We start from the raw sequence: 15,488 nt of genomic DNA on the forward strand, positions 1-15,488 counted from the left end.
CAGCGATCTCGCAGCAGGGGCCTGATCGCTGGTACGTGTCACACATAGCGAGATCGCTATGGAGGTCGCTGTTGCGTCACAAAACTTGTGACTCAGCAGCGATCTCGCTAGCGATCTCGCTATGTGAGACGGGGCCTTTAGACTGGAAGTGAGAGGGAATATATCGCGCTGCCAATGCTCCAGGAGGAGGGAGACACCAGACCAGTTTAAATGCAGATTTTATTGGTCAGCTCGTTTTGAAGTAAGCATACATCATCAGGACAAAGCACGGTGATCATGGATCAGTAATTATCATTCCGGTCTCCTACTCCATCCTGCACCACTGGCAGTGCGGCTTTATACCCACTAACTTCCAGGACCACTGAGGATGGGGCTCTCCGCAGCCAGACTCTCAGAGATCAGCAATGTATCACCTATACCATGGCGAGTGCTTTAACGTATGATCTTGAAGATACTGTAACTTTGAAAATGTTTTGTGACTTGTGAGGATTCCATACCTGGCATCATAGTCACTCCGGACGAGCAGGAGATGCTGCAGGATGGAGAGAAAGAGCTGCTCTGCTGAGGAATCTTTCACGGTGTTCTGCAGAACCTGGAAGACTTCTTGGACATCAGTAAGGACAGAGTCAAGGAAAGCGGATTATAGAACAGAATCCACAGTCATCGAGTGATCCTGTACCACCCGGACAGGAGAGGGTGACCCGTCACTGGCAGCAGGGATGGTGGGACGGCACGCTTCAGTCACTGTGCACACAGACCTAAGGCAGAGGAGCACATTCCCTGCTGGAGCTCGGGCCGTCACATTAAAATGCAGGTCACAGGATTTTTTTCTTTCATGACGTTATTACATAAGCAGTTTTCTTGATTTTTCCTTTTCCCTGTAACTCTGCAGTGGAGAAAAAAATGGTCTATAATTCTCTGTATGTGGGCGAGATGTGCGCATATAATGGTATATGTGGGTGACTGAACTCTGTGATTCCAGGAATGGGCTGCTTGCTGCAGCTTTAATAAAATCACACTTTCCTCTGCTGCAGATCTACCAGATCTCTGACTGCTGAGCTCTGTATAACCCCCCCCCCACCACCACCACCACCGACTGCCAGCTCTGTGTGCACTGTGCATAGGCAGAAAGCTGTCAATGGGTGAGTGGGGCGGGGTTGGACTACCTAGCAGCAGGTTTATTACTCTTCTAGTGATAATCTTCTGATAAAACCTTGAATTTTTTTTGTTTTTTAAAGCAACAAGCAGCAGCCTAGTAAGTGACATCACTGGAATCAGGGTTTCTGTCTCTACACTATTTATGCTGCTCTCAGATTAGAAAAATCTGTTGACAGATTAACTAGCGCACGACACTTAATGGTGGAAATAAGTGTGGATGTATCTATTCTCGGTGACTTTGTTGCGTTCCTTTCCTATTGTGACGAAGCTTGCCATTAGCGTGCCATTATTAGGGTCCGCTCAGACAGTATGGACTCGTACATGACAAAACAGCTCCCAATTTTATCGTTAATCCAATGCAGAAGCATTCAGTTACACTGCCTTGAGAAAGTATTCGGCTCCCTGGAACTTTTCAACCTTTTCTCACATATCATGCTTCAAAGATAAAGATACCAAATGTAAATTTTTGGTGAAGAGTAAACGACAAGTGGAACACAATTGTGAAGTTGAAAGAAATTTATTGGTTATTTTACATTTTTGTGGAAAATCAAAACCTGAAAAGTGGGGCGCGCAATATTATTCGGCCCCTTTACGTTCAGTGCAGCAAACTCACTCCAGAAGTTCTTTGTGGATCTCTGAATGATCCAATGTTGTCCTAAATGCCTAATGATGATAAATATAATCCACCTGTGTGTAATCAAGTCTCCGTATAAATGCACCTGCTCTGTGATAGTCTCAGGGTTCTGTTTGAAGCACAGAGAGCATCATGAAGACCAAGCAACACAACAGGCAGGTCCGTGATACTGTTGTGGAGAAATTTAAAGCCGGATTTGGATACAAAATGATTTCCAAAACTTTAACCATCCCAAGCAGCACTGTGCAAGGGATCATATTGAAATGGAAGGAGTCTCATACCACTGCAAACCTACCAAGACCCGGCCGTCCCTCTAAACTTTCATCTCAAACAAGGAGAAGACTGAACAGAGATGCAGCCAAGAGGCCCATGATCAGTCTGGATGAACTGCAGAGATCTACAGCTGAGGTGGGACAGTCTGTCCATAGGACAACAATCAGTCGTACACTGCACAAATCTGGCCTTTATGGAAGAATGGCAAGAAGAAAGCCTTTTCTCAAAGATATCCATAAAAAGTGTTGTTTAAAGTTTGCAACAAGCCACCTGGGAGACACACCAAACATGTGGAAGAAGGTGCTCTGGCCTGATGAAACCAAAATAAAACTTGTTGGCAACAATGACAAACTATATGTTTGGCATAAAGGCAACACAACTCATCACCCTGAACACACCATCCCCACTGTCAAACATGGTGGTGGCAGCATCATGGTTTGGGCCTGCTTTTCTTCAGCAGAGACAGGGAAGATGGTTAAAATTGATGGGAAGATGGATGGAGCCAAATACAGGACCATTCTTGAAGAAAACCTGTTGGAGTCTGCAAAAGACCTGAGACTGGGACGGAGATTTGTCTTCCAACAAGACAATGATCCCAAATATAAAGCAAAATCTACAATGGAATGGTTCACAAATAAATGTATCCAGGTGTTAGAATGGCCAAGTCAGAGTCCAGACCTCAATCCAATCGAGAATCTGTGGAAAGAGCTGAAAACTGCTGTTCACAAACGATCTCCATCAAACCTCACTGAGCTCGAGCTGTTTGCCAAGGAAGAATGGGCAAGAGTTTCAGTCTCTCGATGTACAAAACTGATAGAGATGTACCCCGAGCGACTTACAGCTCTAATCAGAGCAAAAGGTGGCGCAACAAAGTATTAAGTTAAAGGGTCCGAATAATATTGCATGCCCCACTTTTCAGACTTTCAATTTCCACAAAAATGTAAAATAACCAATAAATTTCATTCAACTTCACAATTGTCTTCCACTTGTTGTTGATTTTTCACCAAAAATTTACATTTGGTATCTTAATGTTTGAAGCATGATATGTGGGAAAAGGTTGAAAAGTTCCAAGGGGCCGAATACTTTTGCAAGGCACTGTATAATGTGGATTTCCACGGCAGATCAGCCAGGCACACACCTAGCCCCGCTCACCTGATATATCGCCAATCTGTGGCAGATCAGCCAGGCACACACAGAGCCCCGCTCACCTGATATATCGCCAATCTGCGGCAGATCAGCCAGGCACACAGAGCCCCGCTCACCTGATATATCGCCAATCTGCAGCAGATCAGCCAGGTACACAGAGCCCCGCTCACCTTATATATCGCCAATCTGCAGCAAATCAGCCAGGCACACAGAGCCCCGCTCACCTTATATATCGCCAATCTGCGGCAGATCAGCCAGGCACACACCTAGCCCCGCTCACCTGATATATCGCCAATCTGCGGCAGATCAGCCAGGCACACACAGAGCCCCGCTCACCTTATATATCACCAATCTGCGGCAGATCAGCCAGGCACACAGAGCCCCGCTCACCTGATATATCGCCAATCTGCGGCAGATCAGCCAGGCACACACAGAGCCCCGCTCACCTTATATATCACCAATCTGCGGCAGATCAGCCAGGCACACAGAGCCCCGCTCACCTTATATATCGCCAATCTGCGGCAGATCAGCCAGGCACACAGAGCCCCGCTCACCTTATATATCACCAATCTGTGGCAGATCAGCCAGGCACACACAGAGCCCCGCTCACCTTATATATCACCAATCTGTGGCAGATCAGCCAGGCACACACAGAGCCCCGCTCACCTTATATATTGCCAATCTGCGGCAGATCAGCCAGGCACACACCTAGCCCCGCTCACCTTATATATCACCAATCTGTGGCAGATCAGCCAGGCACACACAGAGCCCCGCTCACCTTATATATCACCAATCTGCGGCAGATCAGCCAGGCACACAGAGCCCCGCTCACCTTATATATCGCCAATCTGCAGCAGATCAGCCAGGCACACAGAGCCCCGCTCACCTTATATATCGCCAATCTGCGGCAGATCAGCCAGGCACACACAGAGCCCCGCTCACCTGATATATCGCCAATCTGCAGCAGATCAGCCAGGCACACAGAGCCCCGCTCACCTTATATATCGCCAATCTGCGGCAGATCAGCCAGGCACACAGAGCCCCGCTCACCTTATATATCACCAATCTGCGGCAGATCAGCCAGGCACACAGAGCCCCGCTCACCTTATATATCACCAATCTGCGGCAGATCAGCCAGGCACACACAGAGCCCCGCTCACCTTATATATCACCAATCTGCGGCAGATCAGCCAGGCACACACAGAGCCCCGCTCACCTTATATATCACCAATCTGCGGCAGATCAGCCAGGCACACAGAGCCCCGCTCACCTTATATATCGCCAATCTGCAGCAGATCAGCCAGGCACACAGAGCCCCGCTCACCTTATATATCACCAATCTGTGGCAGATCAGCCAGGCACACACAGAGCCCCGCTCACCTTATATATCACCAATCTGCGGCAGATCAGCCAGGCACACAGAGCCCCGCTCACCTTATATATTGCCAATCTGCAGCAGATCAGCCAGGCACACAGAGCCCCGCTCACCTTATATATCACCAATCTGTGGCAGATCAGCCAGGCACACACAGAGCCCCGCTCACCTTATATATCACCAATCTGCGGCAGATCAGCCAGGCACACACAGAGCCCCGCTCACCTTATATATCACCAATCTGCGGCAGATCAGCCAGGCACACAGAGCCCCGCTCACCTTATATATCGCCAATCTGTGGCAGATCAGCCAGGCACACACAGAGCCCCGCTCACCTGATATATCGCCAATCTGCAGCAGATCAGCCAGGCACACAGAGCCCCGCTCACCTTATATATCGCCAATCTGCGGCAGATCAGCCAGGCACACAGAGCCCCGCTCACCTTATATATCGCCAATCTGCGGCAGATCAGCCAGGCACACAGAGCCCCGCTCACCTTATATATCACCAATCTGCGGCAGATCAGCCAGGCACACACAGAGCCCCGCTCACCTTATATATCGCCAATCTGCGGCAGATCAGCCAGGCACACAGAGCCCCGCTCACCTTATATATCACCAATCTGTGGCAGATCAGCCAGGCACACACAGAGCCCCGCTCACCTTATATATTGCCAATCTGCGGCAGATCAGCCAGGCACACAGAGCCCCGCTCACCTTATATATCACCAATCTGCGGCAGATCAGCCAGGCACACAGAGCCCCGCTCACCTTATATATCACCAATCTGCGGCAGATCAGCCAGGCACACACCTAGCTCCACTCACCTTATATATCGCCAATCTGTGGCAGATCAGCCAGGCACACACAGAGCCCCGCTCACCTTATATATCACCAATCTGCGGCAGATCAGCCAGGCACACAGAGCCCCGCTCATCTTTTACATTGCCAATCTGAGGCTTTTCAGCATGGAATCCACAGCCAATGCATATTCGTACACTCATTTTTCAGAAATGTGAAATGCACAGAAAATACCACGTTCACAGACATTGCAGAAATAATGCTAGCAGATTCACAAAATGTTTAACCTGGCTCTATATCACCAGGGATTTACTGCATTTTCAATTAGAAATGGCTTTTAATAAAACATTCAATCTTTCTGTGAATCTACTGATCTGATTGGGAAGTTTACGCTCTTATCTACAGCAAAGTTAAGGTTTTCTTTGATAACCAGGCTACACAGCCCAGAAGAAGGTGCTGTGCTCTTCGTGATGTGAATGGTGGAATATCTGCTGCAGAGCAACTGTAGCTCTAGGTTAAAAAACCATAGTGTTATACTGCCACCCAGTGGAAAACTAGAAAACTGCAGGAAAGGAATACATGTAGTGGGAAATTAGACAGTAAACCATGTTGTGTTATTACAGTAATTGTATCATGACGACCCCTGCGGCCGTACTCCTGACTCCCTACGCCCACACCAGACTTTAGGAAAAGGATATTCCATCTCGACTCGAATGTCTTCAAGTCGCCCACGTAAGTCATCAGCGTCGTATTCACTGTGCTCCAGAAACACGGTGACCTGCACTTTCAGCTCATCATTCTCCATTGCTTGCAGTTCCTAGCACACAAAGCTTCATTAGTAAATGGAAGAGACTTTACTGTTCAAGGGATAAAGCAGGTTATATTCACTATGAAGGAAAAATATCTAAAAAGGCCACCTATATATCCACATTCTAGTATGCCATCACCACAAAGGATATACGGATGGATACATATATTACTATGCTATCACCACTTTATGCACTGACAGTACTGAATATTTTATATCCATATTTTAAGGATTATTGTAGTCTATTACTTATACATTATATACCAGAGCCGGGAACAGTTTCTCATTTTGAGTGACCTTGAGCACATATAGTTTTTTTTATTACAAAATAAGAACTTTCTATTTTTTGGACTTATGTGAACCTGCCAGGTTTCCAAAATGCTATTAATCTGCAGGTATAGGGTTAATCTGCAGGTTAATACACTTCCAATGCTATCAGGCCGCCTGCACTATCTGTTTGGCTACTGGGACAAAATGAGCTTTATTTCTCCTGGAAGCCGCCGGCTTTCAGTCAGAGGCGTGTCAGAGGAGTTTTAGTCACCACTCCGCACACAGCGAGTGTCGGCTGTCCGCACGCCCTGGCACTTTAACTGATCGCTAGCAGTGCAATGCATTTGTACAGAGCGAGCTACTAATCAAAGTCTCGGAGTTGCAGACAGCCGCCATTCACTGTGTACAGAGCAATGACTTGAAAGCCTCTGACTGAAATCCGGCGGCTCCCAGCAGGAATTAAGTTACATTTCTAACAGAAGTCTCACTTTCAGTGTAGTGACCAGACAGCAATGTAACACCAATAACCTGCAGATTGACCCTATATCTTCAGGCTAATAGCATTTGTGGACATGACAGGCTCCCTTTAGCCTCCCTTTGGGTTGTTGGCTTGCTGCAGTGGTTACATGTCTACATGCCACATCATCATAGCTAGAAGTGGTAAGCAGAGACCACGGGCAATCCTGGCACAAACGCACATCAGAGAATTGATACTACAAGTATTCCTTTTTGATGTTTTACTGTTGTGAGACTTTTTTTTGTTTAATTCACGCGGTTGTAGAAACGATTTAAATGCAGCAACGATGTGAGTCTATACTGGTGAATGTCCTCCTAGAAAGAATAAGTCAAAGACTGAAATATGGATAAGAAGAAAAAAAAAAAAAAAAAAAAAGAAAAATCAGAGAAAAATCTTCCAAACTTATTGTGTCTAAGAAACTGCTGCTAAAATGAAAACCTAAAATGTAAAAAAAAAAAAAAAAATCTCTTACCTTCAGCAACTGACTCAGTCCAGAACGCATCAATTCACTACGTATGTGGACTCGGAAATCCAGCTCTTCTCCTTGGATGATCATGGCATTGATGAGGAGCATGCAGCTCACCTAAGGGATTAACAGACTCCCTGAGAATCCTATATGAATGGCACATATTCTGAAGATGGTGCGGGGTCAGGTCCTGATCCAAACCGGTCCCTGCTCATTCACCCCAGCGCTGACTAAGTTTGTGAGACCACTGATTGGCCAGGAACAGGTCGTCCAATTTAAGCCCTTTCTCAATGAACTAACAGTATAAATGTCACCCAGCACAGACACGTTCTGTGCACATGGCAGCGGACTGGTACAGCAGGGTGTGGACAACTGGTCTTGGTCTGTTTTGTTTTCCTGGACCTGCACGTTAACATGCTGCGGAGGGTTTATAAACCCCAGACACAGTCACCGTCACCCCCAGTCTGCAATTGCGTCCCCCACGCAGGTGAACTTACAATCCTAACTCTGAGATTGGGTTTTATGAAGGGGTTGGCTGGTGCCAGTCTCTTTGGTGTGAGAGGTTGTGCAGATATATGTGCAAATGCAGCATCATCTGTTTCGCTCACGTCCACATGTGGAAGCGAGTGGCACCAGTCAAGACTAAAGATTGTTAATCTCAAAGGGTGGATTATTAACTTTATCAAATATATGACTGACTACTCTGGGCTAAAATTAATGGGACTAAAACGATGGACCCGAGTCATCACGACTGGCCCCAAATTCATTAAAAGACAGCACCTAATGGATTTGGTGCATGTCCTGAGGGGTGTGCGCTGCTCCAGATATGCTTCCAGGTCACACGTCACCGCAGCTCATCCCCAGGCTCAGCCCAATTCAACAACGTTGATTTATAGTAGTGTGAAAAAAATGCCATAAAAATAAATAAAAATGGTGCAATTCCAAAATGCGTCAATTGTGTGACACTAAAGTTTTGACACCACTTTTCTAGTAATAAAGCTTTGATGAATCGGGCCCAACGTGTATATGTGGCAACCTGGTCATATTTCATGCCAAGTCATGTCTGCGATCTATCAGGTGCCCACATGGTGGCCAGTCTTTGCCTACTGTGTATGACTTGCTGGATTCTGACACGGAGAAGGTGTTATAGGGGTTGTGCAGTGCCTATGTCTTCTGCCAAACTTACACTGGGTGCAGAGAACCGCTGCTGAAGGTCGGCAGCTCGAGCAGAGAACATGCACATGTCCGATTGTGTCAGCCTCCTAGTGAGGACACGAGTACAATACCTGCTGGATGAAAAAGCTCCCCATGGGGAGGAAGATAGGTGGGCTCTCCCCCACTGACAGCTGTGAACAGACCCCACATCAGGCACAGTATATGGAGTCACATACATCCGCTCTGTAAGCTGTATGATGGATGGCAGCTCTCCAGTGCTGCAACTACTACTGAGCTACAGCATGCCATGTACAGAGCTGTGCTGTTCTGTCTCCATACAGTGTGGACCTCCAGGGACCACCGCACCCACTAACAGCTGATCACTGGGGATTCTGCAGGAACTCTCCTTTCCATCCCAAATAGCAAGCGTCCAACATTTAGGAGTTATTCTGCCCACATCCCAATTTGACATAGGACAGACTAGGACGCATGTACGGCACCTTCCGAGCGTGGACCCCCCACAGAATAGATATTGCTGACGTATCCTATAGATAAGACATCAATATCGTAGTTTAACTTAAAACCATACCTTAAGGGCAACGGTCCCATTTTTCAACCCATCCAGAAGGGGTTTAAATCTTTCCACTTCATAAATTTCTGCTCGGTCAGTGAGAGCCCCGAGGACACGTTCATGCCTGCACAAGGATACAGAGATATGACATGTACGGCAGTTTGGAAGACGGCTGGCACCAAACACATACGTATGGGGTAAAGCCAACCTTATAGCACACATTACTGACAGAAGATTGGGAGAGCCCCTGAAATATCACACTGTTACTCTACGGAAAAGCTTAGCTCGTCCGGCTTTTCTACACAAAATATATCTATAGCAGGCGGCATAATAACCCAATGAGAAATCAATCCATAGTAAATGAGCTTACATGTCCTCGGGCTGCGGCACAATACACAGCGCAGAGAGCAACTTCAGAGCATCAATCATCATGGCAGGAACATTGGGATCCACCGCTTTAGCCAATAGTAAAATTCCATCCTCTGCGTCCAACATGGTCTTTATGCCAAACTGGATATGGAGATGAAAGAGAAAGTGCAACGCTTTATACAAAATATACACATGAGGAATGGCAGGAGGAAGGTAAAACATCTAGGACAGAGATACAAAACTTTACAAAAAGTTTTCGTCAACTACTTCCACAACATCTGTATGCAACAGGCATGTCGTAAAGGAGGAGATCTTCTGAAATAGGAATAAGTGGTACATTATTTTTAGCACTCCTGTGGTCCTTCATTTGCAGATCATTTTTTAAAGAACCATTTTACTTGCAGAACAAGTTGTAGTATTGAATGAGATCATTCAATTTAACAAATAATGCACCGCAAAAAAGAAAAAAACAAAAACAACAATGGTATAAAGGTTTATTTCAAAGGAAAAAAAAAATTGGATGTGACAACGTGTTTCTTTAGGTCAGTAGAATTACGGTGACACCAAACCTGTATATACTTCATGTAGTACTCTAGTGGCCAAAAAACAACAACTATTTGAGTAATGGCCTGCTTCTATTGATACAATTTGGAGTAGATATATCATTTTAATAGTTTTGTATTGCAGTTTTTCAGGAAGTAAAAAGTGTCAATTCTAACATTTCTTTTTTTATTTCTATGCATAGTTTGTCACTTAATGTCTTAAACTAAGCACTCTTACAGACACTGAGAAACCAAATAGGCTTTCACTTAAGAGAGGAAAACTAGGGGTGAAGCAACAATTTAAAATTATATATATATATATATATATATATATATATATATATATATATATATATATATATATATATATATATATGTATTAATTTGTCCTTTATTTTTTTAGTCTATAGAGAGGACTTGAATCTGCAATTTTGTAGATTCAGAGGAAGGCAGCAAAGAACAGAGCTCCATACAATTCTGAGCCCTATCCTATTCCACAACTGATCCAAGTACCACTCAACTAAGTAAAGAGAAATGACAATCTATCATCATTACCTAAAAGGTCACTATTTTGAAAATTACTAGAACCTTGACGGTATCTTTAGGTGCAGTCACTATGATAAACTAGCAGCACCCATGACTAAGATCCAGGAGGGATGGAGACTGTCAGGAGGTGACAGGGACCTCACAATCACCAGACCTCAACCCAACTGAGACTGTTTGAGATGAGCTAGACCACATAGTGAAGGTAAAACAGCCAACAAGTGCTCACGGCTTCTAGGAACTTCCTGAAGATTGTTGGAAGCCATTCCAGGAGACACCTGATGAAGTTGCTTAATGAAAATTGCAAGGCTGTTAAGCTGTCTAGAGTACTGAAAAGAATCTAAGGTTTAACATATAGTCCGGTTTGTTTCACATGTGTTTCAATATTTGTTCTTTTTTTGCCGCTTTCAGTCAGAGTATACAACGTGCACATACCAATAAGAACAAAGGAGACCACTGCATGAACCGGTGTGCCCCAACTTTTGACCGGTACTGTATATACTGCAATGCTTCAGTATATAGTGGAATTGATGGTTTCCTATGAAGCCCAGTCAGTCACCAGCCTGGATTCATAGCAGCGACGATGGCAATCCACCAGCTCCTCATGGGACATCATGATGCTCTAAGGAGTTATAGTACTTGCTCCACTGTAGACATTGATAGCACATCACTAATATATAGGTCCGACGGCTTTAACAGCTAACAATTTCTAGAAGACATTTGTAATGACACTAGGAAGGCACATGACTGTCTCCTGTCTGTTCTGACACATTGGGCTCCGTCTGACTCCAGATGATCCACCCAGAAAGTACGGATTATTTTGCCCTATATGCACTTACATTGTTGTTCATGAAGGCTTTCAAACATCTGATGATTTCATGTTCACTCTTCGAATCACGAGGGCTAAACCAAGGGAGAAAAAAAACAAACAGATATTTTTATGTATTCCATGAAAACATGTGGACAGCACAAACAGCCACCCGAATGAAGCCGGCTGGACATCCATTTACCATACTATATGATCAGCGACCAGCTATAAGACAGGGAAGTGTCAATTACGGAGGGTCAGATTGATCTGGGGTATGACAACATCCCTAGCACTAAGATACTGTCGCATAAAGGGCAGTATGCCTCCGCATGCTCAACATCAATTGTCACAAGACAACGTTATGTTCTCAAACATTATTTGAAATCTTCTAAAAAATGACTAACTGGAAATGTATGTTTTGTGTGACCGTAGATAATATTTAAACATGGGCCAACTCTTACAGGCATCATGTAGAAGGCAGCCAAGCAGGCAGGAGGACATGTGGCCGCACATGTAGACACTAATGCGCCATACTATGGGGCAATGGACACTGAAGCCCTAATTCATCATTGAGGTTTCTCCACTTTCCTGGAGTAATTTTTTTAATCTTCTCAATGGCTTCAGTAAATGTACCCTATTCTCTATAGTTTTGCACCAGTTTCAAGTCTTTCCTTGCATATATAAAGATTTTAGACCTTTCATGATAGGCGACATTCACCAATGGTCTTGCTTTTTGGTGCAGCTCACTACAATCCCTGCTTGGACTAAGGTTTCAGTGCGCAGTTTTCAATTTAGTGCATTTTTAGACAAATGTGCAACTTAAAAGATATGCAACTTTCGGCGCCATTAAGTAACAAAAAAATGGGTAAAAATAAACAGCATTTTTGATTTTGCAAAAAAATTCAGGTGCCGTTTTGAAAAATTTAGCAAGAAACATGTCAGTGAACACAACAAGTAGAAAAAAAGAATAAAATAAAAGGGACTTCAATAATTCTCAAATGATGATATGGGCCCAGTGTGCTGCTGGACAGTGCACCTTGGAGAACTGGCTTTCAGGCAAATTCTCCCATGGATCCAATGCTAATGGGGGGAGGTAATAGCTCAGTAATGCAACATCTGATGGGGTAGAAGAAATCAGGTATTCATCGGTACTGTGGGGTCTCAAAATTCTCTAGGGCTCCAATTACAGTTCAGTATGACATCAAGGTTACAAGAAGCCGTAATAAATGCAATTTGATGATCACAGTCTGGTACATGTCAGAATAGAGAGACAGTATTCTACAATTAGGTCCAGAAATATTTGGATAGTGACAAATTCTGGCATTTTAGCAGTTTAGAAAAACATTCAAGATACAGTTCTATAAGCAACATGGGATTAAAGTACAGAATCTCAGATTTAATTTGTAGGCAGTCACATGATAATTGGAGCAAGGGTTTAGAAATTACAGCTCTTTAATATGTAGTTGCTTCTTTTTAAAAGAGACCAAAAGTAATTGGACAGTTATCTCAAAAGCTCTAATGGGCTGCATGAGCTTTTCCCTCGTTAATCCATCATCAGATAAGCAGTAAAATGTCTGTAACTGATTCCAGGAATGGCAATTGCATTTGGAAGTTGTTGTTGTGAACCTACAACATGCGGCCAGAGGAGCTTTCAATGGAAGAGAACTGACCACCATTAGGATGAAAAAAGAAGACATTAGAGACACAGCAGAAATGTTAGAAGTGGCCAAATGACTTGTACAGTCTGCAAAAAAAAAGAAAATTGCACTAGTGAGATTGGGAACTCAAAAAGGCCTGGACATCCATGTAAGACAACAGTGGTGGATGATCGCAGAATCCTTTCCGCGGTGAAGAGAAACCCCTTCACAACATTCACTCAAGTGAAGAACACTGTCCAGGAAGTAGGCATGTCAGTATCTACGTCTACCATAAAGTGAAGACTTCATGAGAGCAAATACAGCACAAGGTGAAAAACATTATTCAAACTTAAACATAGAAAGGTCAGATTAGACTTTGCCAAAAACAAAAGAAGCCAGTCCAGTTCTGGAAAAGCATTCTTTGGATGGATGAAACAAAGATCAACCTGTATCAGAATGATGGGAAGAAGGAAGTATGGCGAAGGCTTGGAACAGTGTGTGATCCCCCCCCCCCCCCTGTAAACATGGTCGAGGCAGTGTGATTAGATAGGCATGTATGGCTTCCAATGGCACTGGGTCACTAGTGTTTATTCATGATATAACTGAAGACAGAAGCAGCCGGATTAATTTTGACGGGTACAGGGCGATACTTTTTGAGATTCAACCCAAGTTCAGCAAGATGGATTGGATGGCGCTTCACATAACAGATGGAAAATAACCCAAAACATACTGTGAAAGCAACCCAGGAGTTTAAGAAAAAGATGATAAATATTCTGCAATGACCAAGTCAAATCACCAGATCTCAACCCAATACGGCAGCATTTCACATGCTTACCGCACCACTTCAATGGGGGTCTTTTTCAGTGAAGGACTGGCGCCTTAAATGTAAGCCCCATTCCCCCCGTTATATACTCACCCTCTGGCGACATCACAGTTTTTTCGGTGCCGCTCTGGTCCCCCTGCACCATCTTGTGAGTGCAGCTTCTGACTGGGCGGAAGTCAGAAGATACATCACAAGAGCGCAATGCAAGTCTATGAGAGTCCGAACGAGACCTATTAGACTTATAATGAAAAGTGACCTCTGCACTGCTGCATAAATCACTGAAGCTGCAGGCAGGCCACTTTGTGCCAGAGACTACCTGCGAAAACTGATGAAAACGCCAGAAGGAGTATGGGACAGGGGACTTCTATTTAAAGAACCACTCCAGCAGTGCAATAAAAAAAAGGGCTGGAGTGGTGCTTTCAGACAAAAGTTAAGACCCACAAATAAGCAACTGAAGTCAGCTACAGTAAAGGCGAGCAAAAGCATCACAAAGGAGGAAGACCAGCATTTGGTAACGTTCATGGCTTCCAGGTTTCAGGCAAAGGATTCTCTACAAAGTATTAAAAATGAGTTTATTTACTTATGATAAAATAAATGTGTCCAATTACTTTTGAGCCCCTGAAATGAGGAGACTTTGAAGAAAAAAGGTTCCAACTGCTAAATACGTCACCTCCTTTGTTCAACCCTTTCTCGACACTGGATGTACCAGTACGTCCTATTTTGCAGTGTGTTCCAGCAAATGGACATACCGGTAAGTCCTGGCAATCGTGCGGGAACAGGGAACTCTGCTTTCCTGATAACTGTCTTGTGGAAACACATTTCTCCCTGACCATACCTGCTATTGAAAATATGCCATAATAAAGATTGGACATTAGAGGATGGTGAGTGCTCGCTGTTCTTATGACCTTTTTGCATGCATGATTGGAGTTTTCCCAAGCTAGAGCACCAGACATCGATAAAGGGCTTTATTGCGCTAAAGAGGACATTAAGCGAGCGGGTGTGGGTGATTTAACCAGCTGATGGTGCCGCTATTTGCTTTTCTTTTGGTTTTTACTGATAACTGAGACCTAGCTGTCACTAAAGAAAAAAAAATCTCAGAATCAGTGGGATCCATTAAATATTGGAGAATCAGACACTGTCCCAATATTTCTGGACCTAACTGTATGTACCATGCCTAAAGAAGAACGATTGCGAGTGTGTCACACCATACTTACAATGTCGGTTCATCTTGAAGTCGTCGTAGAATATCAAGAAGACAGGCAAGACCTTCTGCACCAAAATTTTGCACCCAGCTAAAAAAGAAAAAATCAAAAGGATATCAAAAAAATGTAATCGCTAAAGAAGAGGGAAGGTGACATTGACGTTAAGTCTTAAGATTCGTTTTCCAGAACTTTGATATTTTGCAGATAGACCAACAATATCAGATGGGTGAAGGTCCGACACCAAACACCCCACCAATGAGCTTGTTTTCCTGAATTGCTGCATAAAAAGCTGGAACAGCGCGGCTCCGCAAACTGTGTAGTGGCTGTTTATGAATACTGCAGCTTAGCTTCTATTCAGTTCAATGGATGTGGAGCTGCAGCCCCAGAGAA

The 15,488-nt window shown here is 44.3% G+C and overlaps 1 protein-coding gene across 1 annotated transcript in view; it reads right to left on the bottom strand.

The window, feature by feature from the left end:
• LOC143776633 (protein diaphanous homolog 1-like) overlaps positions 1–15,488 on the bottom strand; it is a 124,629-nt gene that overhangs the window by 16,974 nt on the left and 92,167 nt on the right. The window contains exons 6-12 of the mRNA XM_077266193.1: positions 15,111–15,188; positions 11,468–11,531; positions 9,545–9,684; positions 9,193–9,298; positions 7,455–7,565; positions 6,086–6,204; positions 498–614 (exon numbers count right to left, since the gene is read on the bottom strand). Of these exons, the coding sequence (XP_077122308.1) occupies positions 498–614; positions 6,086–6,204; positions 7,455–7,565; positions 9,193–9,298; positions 9,545–9,684; positions 11,468–11,531; positions 15,111–15,188 (735 nt within the window). The remainder of the gene's footprint in view (positions 1–497; positions 615–6,085; positions 6,205–7,454; positions 7,566–9,192; positions 9,299–9,544; positions 9,685–11,467; positions 11,532–15,110; positions 15,189–15,488) is intronic.

This window comes from Ranitomeya variabilis, chromosome 5 (genome assembly GCF_051348905.1).
Source record: "Ranitomeya variabilis isolate aRanVar5 chromosome 5, aRanVar5.hap1, whole genome shotgun sequence".
NCBI classification, from domain to species: domain Eukaryota; kingdom Metazoa; phylum Chordata; class Amphibia; order Anura; family Dendrobatidae; genus Ranitomeya; species Ranitomeya variabilis.